The 18127-nt window shown below is 34.8% G+C and overlaps 1 protein-coding gene across 3 annotated transcripts in view; it reads left to right on the top strand.

Annotated features, from left to right (window-relative positions):
- Nucleotides 1–17756, top strand: part of TLK1 (tousled like kinase 1) — a 65768-nt gene extending 48012 nt beyond the window's left edge. For all 3 annotated transcript variants that reach the window (XM_083842454.1, XM_083842452.1, XM_083842453.1), the window contains exons 13-21: nt 3199–3296; nt 7240–7321; nt 7598–7689; nt 7776–7865; nt 8647–8816; nt 9898–10033; nt 12480–12591; nt 12885–12992; nt 16002–17756. In XM_083842454.1, the coding sequence (XP_083698580.1) occupies nt 3199–3296; nt 7240–7321; nt 7598–7689; nt 7776–7865; nt 8647–8816; nt 9898–10033; nt 12480–12591; nt 12885–12992; nt 16002–16178 (1065 nt within the window). In that variant the 3' untranslated portion in view covers nt 16179–17756. The remainder of the gene's footprint in view (nt 1–3198; nt 3297–7239; nt 7322–7597; nt 7690–7775; nt 7866–8646; nt 8817–9897; nt 10034–12479; nt 12592–12884; nt 12993–16001) is intronic.
- The last annotated feature ends 371 nt before the right edge of the window (nt 17757–18127 follow it).

Below are 18127 nucleotides of genomic sequence, written 5' to 3'. Positions count from 1 at the left end.
TCTTAAATGATATGTACTGTCAGATACTTTATTCCAGTTCTTGACTTCTGAAAAAAATCTAGCAGTGCTTTTTTATTGAATCCATTCTAATAAATCTGTGTAATGAAGTAGTTACGATATTAACAAGCTATTGCTTAGTCAAGTAAGGCTTTTGAAGAATAGCCTTTGAAAAGGAGTGACTGTTGAAGAAGGCAGAAATATCTCAAGTGTGAAAGGAAAGTACCACTAAAATGTAGATATAAATGAAACTCTCTAGAGATAATTCAGTTTGAGTAGACAGATATTTTATCTGCTGAGCAGTAGCTATTGAGATGTTTCATCAAAACAGGTCATTGTGTTTTTCCCCTTGAAACATTGCAAGAGTCTGTTTCTGGCCTGTTCTCTTCAGTTGTACAAATAACCTGTTACAAATCCTACTGTGATTAAACGGAGCTGGGCCACCATGTGAAAACACTGATACTGTTGATCAAAGAATAAAAAATACTTGAATCTGTGGTAGGGAATTTGCATACAGACTTGTTGGCCCTACAAGGTAGACTGCCGAGTTTGCCCTTCACTGTTAATGCTGTAGAAATAGCACCAGCTTCATATGAAATTCTGTTAGGAAATTTTGTATTTTTTTTCCCATGCTTTAACTATTTTTTGAAATCTGTTCGAAATTTCAAGTGACTAATGAAAGAAACTGTTTCAAATCTGTTTAATCCCCAACTTGTTTTTCACCTTTAGCATCAATGCTAAGGTGCTCTGTATAAGAAAAAATTTGACTGAATGCCAGAGGGGGAAATAAATATGATTTCTTAGCAAACCAAGTTTGAATAAATCTGAAAGTAATAATAAAAATACATTATTGCGTTTTAATTCTTATGGGTGATACAGATTTTGTTGTTAACTAAGAAACATATTTTTATCTTTCTACATGGATATATTCCCTAGTGCTTCATTGCTGGTTACATTTATTCTTTCCTTCTGCATATGCTGTTTTGCTGTCTGCTCCTCTTCCTTTTCACTCTCCAGATGCTTTCCTGGTGCTCTTATTTTTGGTGCCCTGTACATGCTGCCACCACCAGTTCTCTTTTTCCTTCTGCTCCCCAGGAAATTCTTTTCCAACTAGCAGCTTTGGTCCTGGAGAGAGGCTCTTGTTTTCTCACTTCCTTTTATATAGCAGTGACCTGAGGCAGCTAAGCTGGTTCATTCTTGCTTAAAGGTATTCACAGCCTGAGTGTCCTAAATAACAGCTGGAAACAATGCAACCAGCCAGTTCTCTTTGGACTAACATTGGCCTATGAACCACATTTTGAGAACCACTGAATTGCATAATATATGAACAAAAAAGCCCAAAAGAGGCATAACTGATGTGTTTTTTTTTGTCAGCCTTTGGGAAGAACATAGACAATTGTGTGTGTATAAGTGTGTGGCCTTTTGAGGGGGGAAAAGGGCTAGAATTCTTTATAGAAGACTAATGGGTTATGAGGAACTGCATATCATTTCAGGATATTTAATGGAGAACTGCAAGCATGAATCTAAATATGAAAGAGTTTAACATTGTATAAACAACAACAACAAAAAAAACACTTGACAGTACATGTTAGGAAAAACAAATGATCCACCTAGATTTGCTGGCAGATTAGTGTTACTTAGTCCAAATTTTAAATTATGAGGGATTTGAGTTTCTTTTTCTGAATGGAGCTTCATCTAATGTCCTGTTTGGGTTGAGGATGGTGTGGGTTTTTTTTGTTTGTTTGTTTTTTCCTTAGCTTATCACAAAAGGGATTCGGGATATTAGCTGAAATCATCTGGTCTGGGTTCCTGAATTTACTCATTTAATTAATGTGTGTTCTAGGTTATGTAAATACAGTTGTTGTTTCAGGATATGGTTTTACGATGTACAGTTTTTGGAAATACCATCTTTAAAGTATTTTATCTCCCCTGTGCTGACTTATACCTCTATTCCCTTGTGCCATGACTTGTTGCCCTGTTGCCTTCACCAGCACTGCCAGAATGTGCAGTTACAATATAAATTGGGTCAGAAAACTGATCTAGCTTCTTTAAAAAAATAAATATGTTTTTTGCAAGACTTGCAATTTTTTTTTACCTTTTTTATTTTTTATTTTTTTTTACTTTTAAAGAAGAGATTGATTAGTTTTCCAGTCTGGTTCACCATGTGGCTTTACAAATAGCTGTGCCAAAACAACAAGAGATGATGTGGGGCACTGCTGGGGAAAAAAAAACAACAAACAAAAAAACATATCAAATTCCAGGCCTTCTTTCTCCTTTTCAGCTAGAATAATTCCATAATTAATAGCTTTCATGTACAGACTAATTTTGTCTCTACTTTTTTTTTTTCAAACTTTCAGGTCCTATAGGTACTAACTCTGAAATAAATGCAACACTTTCTACAGTGTGTTTCAATGAGTATACATTTTTTGCTTCAAGTATAAATACACTGGTTTACACAAATTAGGCACTGTGCATTCTTTACATTTTTGGAGGCAGGGAGAATCTGAAAATCTGAATAGATATTTCAGTGCTGTCTGATATGTAGCATAAAAATGACACAATTCTAAGTGCCAGGATTAGGGAATGTCCTAGGTGTATGTAGGTGACATACTTTAGAAATTGCATTTGAAACTTTAGGCAACACATGTTCTGCATTTGTAATTTTAATAAGATAGAAATTAAAAACTCTTTTGAAATTAGCTTGGTTTTGGTGTTTTATATCAACACCTTTAGAGCACTTTTGCTGTAATGATTTATTCTTTTTTTTTGGTTTGTGCTTCAGCCTCAAAATATTTCAGACATCTTTTCCTAATCTGTCAGTTTGTACAAAATCTGTAACTGCACATATCTCAGTTTTTTCTTCATTGTACATCAATTTCAGACCGCTTCCCAGATAATTTCTCTCCTTGGCTGAGGTACAAAACCCAGCTGCCTCTCATTTTGAATAGCATCCCTACAGTGCAGAACAAAACTATGAACATCCCATTACCTGTGGGTTCATGGACAGAAAGTTCCTTGAAACAGGCTTTTGCCTTATCTCTCTGAATTTTTCAGGCTTTAAGAGAAAAACAGTGCTTCTAGTTCAGCAGGGTTTTATAATGTTATGTTCCTCCATTACCACTAGTACTGATGCAGGGGTAAAAATATCCTTTTCAAATGGGGAGTAAATGAGCTTTTATACTTCATTCTTTTCATTTGCAGGAGGAAGCTGAAATACAAGCAGAACTTGAACGTTTGGAAAGAGTTAGAAATCTTCACATAAGAGAACTGAAAAGAATAAATAATGAAGATAATTCACAGTAAGAGACTTAATGTCTTAATTTTGCATGTCTACTTTTAATATAATGAGCTAACATCAAATTTTACCTATAAGAGAGAAGCAGGTTCATAAATTTTTCTTTGTTAGTTTATGTATATATTTTTTTAAAAAATCATTTAAACTTTGCCAAATAGAGGGGTTTCCAGTTTTAACGGTTTTATTGAATATGCAGGAAATAACATACATACACAGATTATAATGCAAGAAAGTTAAAACTTTCAAGACCATGTTACTAGGTTAAAAAAAAAAAAATCCTGTAAGGGAACCTAGTGCAATTCCCTTAGCTGACAGTAATGCAAGAAAATGGTGGGGAGGTTTGATGTCAGAGCAGAGATTTTATGATGCAGTTAAAATTAGTTTCAGTTTTATTGCACTGTAACTTACATATTACGCAGGTACCTGACAGTAAAAAGATAAATGCAAAGTATTTTGAGTTAAATGTTACTCTGTACTTCAGCTTGCATGGTAATTTATCATAATATTGAATTGGCATTTAAAATTTGCTTTAACTATGTAGATTCCAAAGTAATTACATAACTAATAAAGTAGGTGTGTTTTCCATGATGGAGAATACAAACATTAACACCACAGTTCCACCAGCACTTAAAGCTGGCACTGTTGCTTGAAAGAAACCAGTTCTGCCTATCTACTACTTCCTTATGCACTTGCCCTTTTTCTTTTCACATGCTAGCAATAGCATTTCTGTAGGGAACAGATGCTGGAGGTTGATCCAAGTTAAATTTCCAGCTCCTGTGGTTTCTTTTTCTGGATTAATTTTAACACCATATCAATCAAACTCCTGGCCTAGTTCTTTGCCCCCCATTGCACAAATGCTTATGCTGCCATGAGGAGAGAGGGCAACGCAAGGGTGGAATGAGCAGCCATGGGGAAGGAAATGGCAGGACTGGGCTTGTTTCTTTCTGCACTAGTAGATGTTTATGAAACAGTAGCCTTAGGACTTGAGGGCTTTAATTTCTACTTTTTAGACACAATAGATTTATATATACACTAAGATTTCTGAACATTAAAGCGACAAGACATGAAATTGTTTTCTACTATTTTAATGGTCCCCATACCCTCAGGGAATACAGAAAAATTTTGTTACCATGTGGCTATAGTGCTAATTGATAGCTAAATTGATGTTGTGTCATTGTTTTGGTTATGAAAAATAATGGGTGTTGATGCTTGCTTACGCTTTGGTGGCAGAATATTTTCTTTTGAAAATAAACGTGTTATTTGGAATGTTAAATGCTAAAATGCTAACCACTGTTAATCCTCAATGTTGGCATAAGAAGTTTAAAAAAATAATAATAATTCAACAAGAAGGAATAAATACCACAGCAAAAATTATCAGGTTGTGTGTCTGTGTACACATTGTGTAGGAGGGGCAGGGACAAAACGTGCCCAAATTAGTCCCCCTTGAAAACAGTTACAGGACATGGACAAGCACCTTCACTTCTTTTTCCAGTCAATGTTGGCATGCTTTGTGATACAAAATTAAAAGCTTTCTACTTAGTGTTCGTATTTTGGGGGATTTTGGTTGGGGGGGGGAGAGGCGGCAGAGTTAGACTTGAATATTTGCCAAGTAGCCAGGCTGCAGCTTACAAGTATAATACAGAAGACAGAAGTAATGGGGAAGTCATTTAGGTCTGCAGCCCCTCCTAATATTACTTGGGTCTCAACCACTTGATAAGAGAGAGGGTTCTGAAGTGAAGTGGCCTTTGGGTCCTGACACAAATCCTGCTGGGTTTTCAACTTCCACCTGGGGTCTGAGGCTGAGCCCTCTTTCTTGTTCTGGCCGCCTTCCCTTCACATCACTCTACGCGTGCATGCCCCCCCTCAAGCCTCCCAAACACGAAGTATTCTGCAAACTTACCTGTTTGGGGCCACAGGCCTAACAACAAAACGTAGGAAATTTTATATTGCCCAGTTTAAAGATGGGTAAACTTGTATGTTACAACTACACTAGGAGAACAGGACAAGTGGAGGGTACAGGTTAGGGCTTCCCTGTCTGGGTTGAGAGCCCGTGAGATGCTGGGGCTGCCTGCGGGGTGCTGGTTCTGAGTCACGGAGAGCCACACAGGGTTAGCAGAAGCAGCAGTGGAGGGGGGAGGTGGAAAGGTTCTCAAGACTGGTCCTACTAGAGGCATAGATGTCATAGAAGGACCAAGAAAACATTAATTTAAAATCTTCAAGAGTGGTTTGAAGAAATGGGCTACTGATCACGTAACATCAGTCTCATAATTATTATACCTCTAAATTTACTTAATCTGTACTGAATGTGTTGCTTATTATTTATGATTTTTAAAAAGAATCAAAACTTAAACATTCAAATATGCATAAACCTTCCTTAAGGTTTTCAATGCAGTATAATTAGCAGTTGGCTCTAGATTTATGAGTATAGGTATCTCATCATTGTGCTGAAGATGTGATGAAATGATAGAGCCTATCAGGCTTTGTGAGGCCCATGACCCTACGAGGTCACCTGTCACTGTGAGTGAAGAGACTTACAAACATTTGTTTTGTTTGTGTCATTTACTACTAGGATTCATAAAATCTTACCTAATATTACCTAAATATTTACCTAGTTTCTCTATTTCTGAAGAGCTTTACTAAAAATCCATATTTCAAAAAGTGTAAACTCGGAAATCCCATTTGTTTTTAGAAAGACAATCAAGTCACCAGCTCAGCTTACTAGGATTTTGGAAGCTGATAAAAAATGTGTTTTCATCTAACAAACCCCCAAAGAGTTCCAGCAGTTATCATCATCTCTCTGAATCCTTCACTTTTTTTTTTTTCTGCTTCCCTTTGTTGCAAATGTGAGCAGTCAGACTCTGGATGACTGATCGTATGGAGGGATTTATTTTGCCGTCTTCACGTTTTAGCAGAGTGTGTGGTCCTTTTCTGTATCTTTCAGCATCATTTTGCATTTAGAAGCGTTTTTGCTTCTTGCTTTTGATAAGAGTATGTGCAGATATTCAGTCCTTCGATATGTTTTCTTGTGTACTGCTGTTGGTTATTTTCTAACTTCTTAGCCTTATATAAAGTCCATTTATATATATATATATATATACACACATATATATATATATAAGGAAGTATATCTTCCTTATCTGTTCCAGAAAACAGAAGCTGACATCTAACAAATTTGGCACAGCGAGCAGAGAGCACTTGGTTCCCATCTCATTAACCTTTATGCAGAGGAAGGGTTTGGGATTTCAGCAGGATACATGCTGTAGGATGATAGGGAAGAGAACAGCAGCCCTCTAGTGATTCGGGTTGCAAAGCAATATTCACCTGTGTTTGGAATATTACCATTGGAGGGTTTCTGGGCATGTTTATTAGTAAAGGATAAATGAACAGATTGAAAGGGTGGAAAATGTACTGAAATTTTGTGCTCACTTCTGATTTTTCAAACAGCCTAGAAGCAGAACTTGTGCTATGGAGAGGACACAGATCCTACTGTTATTACTGTTGCTGACATCGACAATGATTACTGTTGTTGATAGGCAGCGGTTTAGTTTCAAAAATTAAAAAAAAAAAAAAAAGAAAAAAAAAAGACAATGCAGAATAGTATTTTCTCTGTTGACTCATCATGAGAACAGTGTTTATAGTGGGTGGGTTAAGGGTGTTTTTCTTATCCTCACAAAAAGAAAAAAATTACAAAAGTTTGTCAGAATTGTGTGATTTGATGATGATGTTGTGATAGCAGTTTGCTGAGTAGTCAGCAGGTTCTGAAATTGGCTGTGTTGTATAGTTGTTCTGTAAAGTTGCACATGGTGAAATATTGTTCGGCGTTTTAGATATCACTAGTAGAAAGAAAAGTTCTGTTTGAGCTGCTTAAGAAGTAATACTAAGAGACTTAAATTTTAGGCTATGACTGTGTACCTTAAACAGAATTAAATTATTTTTTTTCTTTCAAGGTTTAAAGATCACCCCACATTGAATGAACGGTATTTGTTACTCCACTTACTTGGTCGAGGTGGCTTCAGTGAAGTATACAAGGTGAATGTGTTTAGTCTGCTAAATCTAATGTTTGAGTCATATATTTTTATACATTTAAATTTGGGGACTGGGGCAGAGGGATGGTGAGGGATCTGAACAAACAGGAGGATTTTAACGTGGTGTACTCTTTAAACAGAGGTTGAACAAACTCCTTGATTAATGCATGGAAGGAGGTAGCATTACAGTAGACATGGGAATTATGTGACAATTTTTTTCCTTTCTGTTGGGTGTTATTTTTGGTTATAACTTTCCCATATTTGTGGGTTTCTTTTTTAGGCTTTTGATCTTTATGAACAAAGATATGCTGCTGTGAAGATTCACCAGCTTAACAAAAGCTGGAGAGATGAAAAGAAAGAAAACTACCACAAGTAAATATTAATGACTTACGCTTCGTATGTTAAATTGAATAGCGTTTTATTGATTGTGGAAGATTAATGTATCCATCTTCTTTTAGACATGCCTGCAGAGAGTATAGAATACACAAAGAACTGGATCACCCCCGGATAGTTAAACTATATGACTACTTCTCCTTGGATACAGATACGTATGTACATGAAATGATAAGTTTTTTCTAAAACTTGACAAGGATTGTTAGTAATGTATAAACAGAAATGAAGAATATTTGAACAAAAAGAATATGTTCTTGCTTTCAGACAAAACGTGTAGGGTTTTCTTAGGACGACTTAAACAAACAAAAACAACAAACAAAAACCACTAGTTTCAGAATTTTGTATTGGATAAATATTGCAGACCTTCTATAAAGTGATGTAAATGCTGTTTTGTAACACCTGACTAGCAAACCCTACAAGGTGTTCTGAGGATGAAAGGGAATATACAGTGTTGTAATGTTTTTGGGCAGAGCAAGGGCTGCTGAAGGGCAGCACGGAAATGCTGTAGCTTAAGTTTCTAAGACTAAATACCATCAGGAGCCTTAGTAGCTTAAGTGTGGCCCATGGTCACTGGGCATGAAATTTTGTGTCACATCTTAAGGGATAATGAATATATCTTTTCTACAGAGAAATATGTCTGCATAAATAAGCGTGAGTTTGGTTGGTAGGGATTTTCTGTTTGTTTTGTTTAATTTTTTAAACTTTATCTCTCTTCAGTAGGGATGCATTTTCTTTTTTGGTGGATATGAATGTTCTGATTGATGTCAAGTTTCATAAGCTAATGGTTATGCCATGTGTTTTACTAACAATTTCACTCATATAGTTTAATATTCAGGTAGCCGTTGTTAAGCTTGTCCATATCAAACGAGGTTGTCATATCTCTGATCTTATAGTTAGATACATCATTTAATTTTGTCTCTCTAAATTCTGCCCTAGGTTTTGCACGGTGTTAGAATACTGTGAAGGCAATGACTTGGATTTCTATCTCAAGCAACATAAATTGATGTCAGAGAAGGAAGCTAGGTCCATTGTAATGCAAATAGTAAATGCACTACGGTATCTCAATGAGATCAAGCCCCCTATTATACACTATGATCTTAAACCAGGTAAATGAGGAATGATAAAATTGAAAATGTCAGCACCTTTTTTTTTTTTATCCTTATTTTATTTGTAATTCATGATTGAAAATACCAGAATTATCTTCCGTGTATCAGGTTTATTTTAATCAACTGAAAAATGGATATTTCTCTTTCTGATTTTATTGTAAAAATCAGATGTCTTTTCTTTAGAAAAATGTTCATCATAACTTTTCTCCTTTGTATTATTTTGATTTCACTTTGTAGGAAAAATTTGTAGACCACATAGATACATACATTAGCATTTAACAGTGTAAGCAGATAAGATCATTAATTGGCTTAATCCTGTCTGATCATGGTGGAATGCTGATTTGTAAATAATTTTTCCCTTATATATTTCTTAGCCTGTAAAAGGATTAAAACAAGTAATCAATCACTTTTTGCAGCTGAGGATAAGCATTTCAAACTAGGACTTTACAGAACCTTTTTTTTTTTTTAACGTTGGGTGCCAGGCTGTTTGCTTGCTACTGTATACTAAATTGTTCATATAGATTTATATTATGGAATAATAGATTTCATATTATGTCATTGTACCAAATGTATTCTTAGTCTACTTATTTTTTGTTCTCTTTTTAGAGGAACCTCATCAAATAACTTTTGTATCAAGAAATTGCTGTACAGCTCTAACACATGGAGTTAGATTCTTAGCACATTACCGCAGTAATGTCTTGGCACTATTTTGTGTCAAAATTATGCAAACCTTGAATTGTGTAGGGTAGAATTTGTTTTGGACAGAAAATTATGAAACTTCATTATGACAAGTATACTGCTACACTTTGCTGTTTCCTCACTGTCCAGCTAGCTCCCAGTTGAGGGAGCCATTTCAGATGATGATGATAACCTAGAGAGTTCCTGAGACTGCACTAAAATGTGTCATAGTCAAGTCACTCTAGACCTGAGGATATAAGGATGATGTAAAGTTGTTACTGACCCCTCATTAAGTTGAATGCTCCTGAGAATTGAGCGTAGTTTTGAAAATTGGGCATTCTGATAGCTTTTTTTGAGCTTCTTAAAAAATAGTGAAACAACTTTTTTTTTCCCCTCTGTTTAGGTAATATCCTTCTTGTAGATGGAACAGCGTGTGGAGAAATAAAAATTACTGATTTTGGTCTGTCTAAAATAATGGATGATGATAGCTATGGTGTGGATGGAATGGATTTAACTTCCCAGGGAGCAGGAACTTATTGGTAATGCCTGGTTTGATTTTATTGTTCAGACTCTGGGTCATTGTTCAGACTTAAGAAATGATTTCATATCTAATTCCTATATATAGCTAGGATTAAAAATACTAACATTGGTGACAAAGATTCTTACGGAGTACAGTGGATCTTGATATTCTCAAATATGACAGAATGATGCCATAAAGTGAAGTAAGATAAAAGTATATACACAATGTGGAGAAGATCTCTGTGATTTGTAAATATGGTTTCCCAGAAGAAGCAGGTGTTTAATCTTTGGCTGCAGGTGGTTGAAGACGTTTGACAGAGCTGTGATGATTAAGTGGGGGTGCTTAGTCCTTGGAAATCTTAGAGCAGGGATTACCAGAAGGTAATGTCCTTAGAACAAAAGAGCATTTACTCTTTCATCCTAAAGGTTAATGAGAGCTCAGCAGCTGCGATTTGTTTTCTGTGTACCCACATGCTTATCCCAAAACCTGAAATTTTGGAGCTGCCTAGAGACTAGGAATGACAAAAAGCATTTTGTTGCTTACAGAAAAACTGTTTTTTGAATTAGCTTTCTAAAGATGCACCTTCTTTTTTGGCACAGTAGCTCTTTGGGCCTGGGTGCATGGTAGTTTTGTCAGCGTGACTCGAGTAGAAAGCCTACGTAGACCACGTTATTACTTTTGTGAATTCATTTGCTCTTTTTCTCCTCATTTCTGCCTGTAGCAAGAATACAGTCTGAAGCTGAAACGTAACTCTAAATGGAGAAGCCAGTGTCGTTCCTGTTTAATATTGAATTTTCCCATATTTGGAAGTTGTACATAACATTTTTTTCTCTTTTCCTTCAGAATTTTTAGGAAAAAAACATGCACGCTCATGCAGTAACTAAAATGCGTACATGCTGTGAAAAGACAATTATTCAAGTTAAAGCATTTTGGAAGTGTTATACTGTTTTGCTACTTTCCTTAATATTCCAGCTACTTTAACATTAAGTATTTAATTGTAGGAACACAATTCAAAAAATTTTGTCTGTTGGATTTCATCTAAAATAACATATGCACTGGCAGTGTTGTGAACTGGGGGATCAAAAATGGTCTTTGAGCATTATAGATTTGTGATGAATCTCTGTATTTCTAATTCACAGTTTTTCTGAGCCCAAAATCTTCATTAGGGAAAGTTTTGAGTGAGTTAAAGGTGGGAATCTGTATGTGTAAAGCCAATCACACAAATTCAGTAGCATAGTACTGGGAAAGATTTTTTCAGTCATTGGGTCCAGTCACCTCTCCTTCCAAGTAGTCAGGTCACATAATATATTCTGTAAACTTAGTCATTTGTATTGAGTTTAGTGTTTTGTCCCCAGTAATCTGATTTGAAATCTGTTCTGTAACCTCAGTTCTATGATCATTAGAAACCTAATCTTCTAATTTACAGCCTGTGTTTACTTGTAGCCAGTTTATACTTGTTTGTTCCTGCACCAACAGCGTTCTCCTCTGAAATAAGTTGTTTCCCTTCCTGATAAAGTAATTGCTCTATTGTGTTTGTATATTCTTTGGTTTTTCTCTGAATTGGAGGCTTTCCATTCTTCAGATCATCTCAGTAGTTTTTCTCTGCACTTGAATCAATTCAAGACCATCGTTTTTTAATGTTATAATCAGAATTGCACACTAGTATTCCAGAATAGATTTTGTGATGTTGTGTGAAATTCATATTCATGTTGCATTCTTGTCTCGTCTTTCTGCTTATTTTCATTTTCACAAACATTTCTTCAAGATTTTTTCTAAAAACTTACATGCCATTGATGAAAGAATGTCTGGTCTGTAATTGCTCTAATAGGTTTTTAAACATTTTTAAATTTTGAATGTTACAGTCATTAATACTTAACTGCCCTCATCTTGATAATTTGGAAGATTTACTTGTTTTTTTAAAGGAGAATCCATTTCACTAGTTCTTTCCTAATTCAGAGATGGCATAGGAACTTACTCAACTTTCAGCTTTTTAAATATGGCTTCATGCAGATTGTAGGAATGGAAATATCAGTGACCTTTGTCTACCACATACCTCTCTGATTAATGTCATCATTCTTACTGAAAACTTAGGTAAAGTATCTTTGATGCCATATGTATGTTAGCTTTGATTCCTAACCAGGCCTTGCTGTAAAATGCCCTTACAGCTTTCGTATTTTTCTCGTGCTGAAAGAGGAAGAAGGTATATATTTAACCTATGATCCCAATACTTGAAAAACAAATGATGATTAGTGGTTTAGGTAAAGAATAGGCCCTCTATTTGAATGCAAAAAATGGTAGTGACAGTTCTGAAGGGTGTGTGAAGTGTTGGAATGAAGATCATGAGGTACAGTTGTCAAAAAATCAGAGGTGGTATATGAAGCATTTGTAGAATCTGGTATTTGAACAAGTTCTAGTGATTGCATACATGTACTTGCTGACATCTAGGCACATATTTTGTTTTTCAGGTACTTGCCTCCAGAGTGTTTTGTAGTTGGCAAAGAGCCACCAAAGATTTCTAATAAGGTTGATGTATGGTCAGTTGGAGTAATCTTTTTCCAGTGTCTTTATGGTAGAAAGGTAAGGAAAATATTGCTTGAAAATCTTAAAGCTTTAGTGTAAATGCTTGTTTACAGTAGACTTTGAACAACAGTTATAAAGATATGAATCTATATAGAAAATGACTTGTAGTTTTGGCTGGTGTGCATTGACATTGCAAGAAATGTAGAAAATTTTGACTGGAACTTTTTGTTTTAATTTCAGAAATGGTTAGAAATTTATATTACCACTGTAACAACTTACTATGGTATAAATATTTATGAAATCAAAATAGTTGGATAACTCATGCAGAAAATCCTGTGCTTATTTTTCAGCCATTTGGCCATAATCAATCACAGCAAGATATCTTACAAGAAAATACAATATTAAAAGCCACAGAAGTTCAGTTCCCTGTCAAACCTGTTGTAAGCAATGAAGCCAAGGTAAGGTTTCATACAGTTGCAGGGTAATGGTTAAAACCATAGTCACTTATTTTTGAGGATTCAGCTATAACATTGCTCTTAAGTAAAGAATGCTCCGGGACGTAGTAACTAAATATGTAGGAAACTGTAATGGAGAACTAATATTTTCATGTTTTAATTTCATCAAACTTATTTTAGGAATTCTTAAAATTTTGTCTTGAATGCGAGACCTTACAATCCATTTTTTTCTTGTGAAGTAGACATTCTCTAAAATCACCTGCTTTGCTTTTTTGCAGAGGACCTTAACTGTCTCTCTAAAAGTTCTTAAGAAATACTTCTGCAAACAGTAGAAAGCTCTTTCTGAAATAGGCTGGGGAGAATGAACATTCACTTATTGGCTTAAAGAACTATTTGACTACTGAATACCTGGAGAGTGTGCCTGCCAACATTCTTCCCCTTGAAAGGTCATAGTATGTGTGTATTAACTGAAATCTGAGTTTAGAAACACAAATTCTTGCAATTAAAATATTTCAATGACAATTTGAGAAAGAAGACTAATTAAATAAATAGTTGATCAGCCTTAACAGTATGGATGGCAATGTTTCCTGTATTTGGTAATATTTTTATTTTAAAAAATCTGTAGTATCAAACTCATATGTACAGACTAACCATTAAAAGAATGGATTAATGTGTTTTCCAAAACAGCTACCGTGAGTATCTATAACAAATCCAATTCTGTGAATACGGAATAAAGCATTATAAATGAGTTATTTGTTTGTAAAACTGTCCTGATTTCTAAAAAACTAGTGGACATATGCAAAAGTGATTCTCTCATTGGGAGGGGAAGAAAAAAAAGAAAAAAAAGCCAGATTAATAGAATACTAATATACATACTTTGGTTTGGGCCACAAGCTGCAAAGAATTTAGGGATGTTAAGACAATTCAGCTTCTCAAAATTAAACCGAAAGAAAACACAGTTCTAGATGAGGTAGGTTTCCCAAGAAAATAGGTCATTTCAGTACATAAACCTTTTATTAAAAATTGTGGTATGTTTATGTTGAATATATTTTCTAGAAGAAGTTTGAGTTGATGTTAGGATTTTGAAAATTGGTTTGAACTAGTTTTTCCTGTGTGTGTGTGTGTGTTTGTTTGTTTTAGTGGGTTTTTCGTTTTGTTTTGTTTTGATTTTTTTTTTTGATTCGTTTCACTTTTGGGAAGTTGTTTTTTCACCTCATGTCCCTTACAACACAGTTGACAGACAAGCATTGTATAACTGATACCATTACATTCTAGTGGCTTATATCTCTGTCTTTTAACTCTGCATTTTTTGTGATTAGTAGTGTTTTTGTAGAGGATGTCAGGAGAAAGTAGACAATTCAGCACGGTTCTGATATAGAATTAATGACTTATTTTACATCCTTTGTGTTCCATGTTCTGTTTGTTTGAAAAAAGAGTAAAAGTGGAGAACAATGAAAGTATGAAAGTTTATTAACGCTGTCATGATAGCTGTAAAAGAGAGGGCAATATTTAATCTCTGGTGGAAATACTATAAAACAATTTCAGACCGACTTGTAAATTTGGACTGTTCATGATGACTGTGCAGAATCTAAATTGTCTCTCAGATTTATAGGCCTCGTAGTTGGAAAAGAACAACTTTTAAACTGAAATTTCAATTTGGAAAATATGGATATTAAATAAGTATGGAATCTGAAATGGCACTGAGTTTTCAGACTGTCCTTTGATCCTTGTCACTTTTTCCTATTTTGTGCAGTGTTCTGCTTTGCATTACAGTAATACCTGAAGTGCCACAGAAGTGTTAAGTATTCTACAAAAATTTTAGAAACAAAATGTTAACCTGAGAACCTTGCAAGTAATTGTTAACAGCTCATTTGATAGGGATTAATTACAAAGCATTTGATTAAAATCCATAATGTCCAAGAATGTGTGAATATATATTAAGATGTGTATGATTTTTATTTTTTAACTTATTCATGCTGGATATGGAAGTGCTTGAAGTAAATTCTAGCAGGATTCTTTGGAACGTGTATTAGAGATGAGTTTTCCTTTAATCTTCAGTTTTTAATTGGAGCGAAGAACAAACAACTGAACAGATTTATCGAGAAAAGATACGTAATTCTTTTCAATTAAGTTCTAAATTAAGTAATGATGTGCTAATCAGTTCTGTAGCAATAAAAAGGATTTTCTATCATTAAATGTTGAAGCCCAAGTTCCCAAGTGACTGAATGTTCTGTGTGTACTAGATGTGAGACTTGACAGAAACTTTCATTGTAAAATAATTGACAGACATTGTATGGACCTACATGAAGGATAGTATATTGTCTCAAGAGCAGTCTTGAAGCTAGAAGATTTTTTTTCAATTCATCTGGTTTAAAATATAGAATTGGGTGTTTTCTGGCAGAGAAGTTCCAGCTAGGTACTGATTTCATAAATAGTCTATTGGTTATTTAATACAAATTGAATGTGGCAACAACCATTGTCAAAATTCACATTTTTGCTGTATTCAGTCATGGCACACGAAAATGCCTTTTTCCAAGGGCAAGCTAAAACACTGAAGTTTTTTCCTGCATCTTCCATCTACTCTTCATCTACTGCATTGCTAAATGATTTTAGAAGTTCTGTGGAGCTCCTTTGTACTTTTTCAATCCTCTGACATTTGCTTTTAGCTTTTACTGAGCTGTTCAGGGATAACACATGCAGAATTCTCACTGTGTGAGCTGCTAACGTTTTACTTGTAAATGTAGTTCCTACTTTTTTTTTTGTCTGAACATGGAAATACATATTTGAAGTGTGATTATTTTAAGCCAATTAGGCTTGCAGATTTTTTTTTTTCTGCTGCAACGTACTCTGTTTTTCATTGGATTCAGTAGTAAAATGTTAGGCTGTCTTTGAACTGAATTATATAAGAACAAAAGATTGTTTTCAAAACTAGTTTATCTGGGAGGACATGTTTCTTTGCTTGTAAGCAGATGTAATTATTTGGAATGGTAATTTTTTATATTCCTTTTCTAGGCCTTTATCAGACGCTGCTTAGCATACCGAAAAGAAGATAGATTTGATGTCCATCAGCTGGCTAATGATCCTTATCTTCTCCCTCATATGAGGAGATCAAATTCTTCAGGAAACTTGCATATGACTGGGCTAGCAGCATCCCCTACACCACCTACTTCAAGCATTATTTCATACTGAAATTTCTCCAGTCGAGGAATGGCATGATACCTTTGTGTAGTTTCCAGATGCAGACTTGAGCTTGGGAGCATTTGAGTGTTTTTAAGCAGGACAAGTTTGATAACTGTGTTTTCAGACTGAAGTCCTCCTACATAGTGTCATTTGTATGATTGGAATGGATCATGGACTGTGAATAAATGTACCCTTCAGAGAATAACCTTTAAACATTGAAGGATGACACTGCCTGTTGCACAGTAACAGGTATACTGTGTTTAAGACTGAAGAAAAGGTTTTTAGTTTTTTCTGGGGAACATTGTAAATAATCTTTTTAATACTTAAAGTACATTTGGTTGATACTGGAAAGTTCTAACAGGAAGGGTAGTTTTTCATTATTTAAATTAAAAAAGAAAAGAAGGTAATGAGCAAATTTAAAAACGCAGGAAAAAAAAACCGTGCCTGGTTATAAACTAAACTGCCATGTATCCAAGACATTGGTCTTTTGAAACCAAAGTAAGAAGTGCAGGAAGGTCAAAGCTATGTTCTATATCAGATTCCTCAGATAAAATTATAGTATTTTATTCTGCAGCTCAGGCTTGTACCTCCAAAAATGTGGTGTTCTTTCACAGAATTTTGATTGGAAGGTGATAGGGAATTCCCGGTACTTATTTCTCAGATAGGTTGCTAATTTTGAAATAGACTCAGTTTACTAAAAATACTATACTTGCTGTGGTATTGAAACTTGTGAAACTTTTCCAGGCCTCCGATAAAAGCAAGCAACAGTATGAAACCAAATGCAAACAGGTCATGTATAATGTTCTATGCAGGAATAATGATAAATTCCCTTCTAGCTCTATTGTAAATTGTTGTACAGATGTCACATTTTCAGTTAAATTTCAGCAACTTATTCCTGTACAAATGTTTAAAGTATGGCTTTTTCTAATTGGATATTGTATTTTTTTTAAGTCTCCCTCAAAGCGCTTTTAATTGCTGCTAAACGATGTTGCTTTTACTTTTGCAGAAGAATCAAATGACCTCCTTAAGGTGCAAGTCAACTGTACGTTATAGAGAGATTGAGTAGGTAATTTGTTAACAATCAAGGCATGTAAAACAGATCTGTGTTGGCAATATACAGTACAGTTCTTTAAGTCAGTTTATTGTGCTCTTAACCTGTAGAGCGCATCAATACTAGATGTAGAAGTTGCTCATGGCTATTCTCTATTTCTGGAAGTTCCTATCAACAAGGAAATGTTTCTTGTGGCTTGTACAGATATTTTAAAATGTGAAACATTTTCTAACTGCCTTGTATGGTAGAAATTTATTTTTCAGAACAGCATATCTCTCTCCCATTTGCTATTCTTTTTACTGTCCCATTCTGGATGCTGAATACCTATATGTAATTTTGTCCATGTTTCAGAAAAAGGAGGCTGTATTACCACAGGTTTTCATTTAGTATTGTACAGTTAAACTGTTGCTCTTGTTTCTGATGTTGCAAGCCATTTTGTTTTCGTTGTATATAAAGAAACATTAACTGTCTCTTTAAGATGCTGCTGAAATTGTAGAGAATGTAGCCAAAACAGTAATAAACAATGACAGTTGAAATTTCAAGGTTTTCATTGTATGTTTTTGCATTTCAACACAGGGCAAATCAGTTTACCATATCACTGAGCTACATTTAGCTATTAAAAGCAAGCTCTCTTCAATTACGAAGGGCTAATAATAGCATAATTCAAGGAACGTTGGGGCTGAAAGGGGAAAATTCCATAAAACTTCAGGCATCTGTCATAATGAAGTAACCAAGGCATTATTTCATTGACTAGACTTCACAAAAACAATTTCAAGTATTTCAGTAGGTCTTTATAGAATTTTTTAACCATAGAATAAAGTTAGACTCAATGACATTTACTGCCTTCACATCACACCAGAGTGCTGGGACTGTATCCTTTTCATCATCTACAGGGTGAAACCAAGGA

Source organism: Anser anser (genome assembly GCF_964211835.1).
Source record: "Anser anser genome assembly, chromosome: 6".
NCBI lineage: Eukaryota > Metazoa > Chordata > Aves > Anseriformes > Anatidae > Anser > Anser anser.
This window is presented reverse-complemented; position numbering and strand designations above follow the sequence as displayed.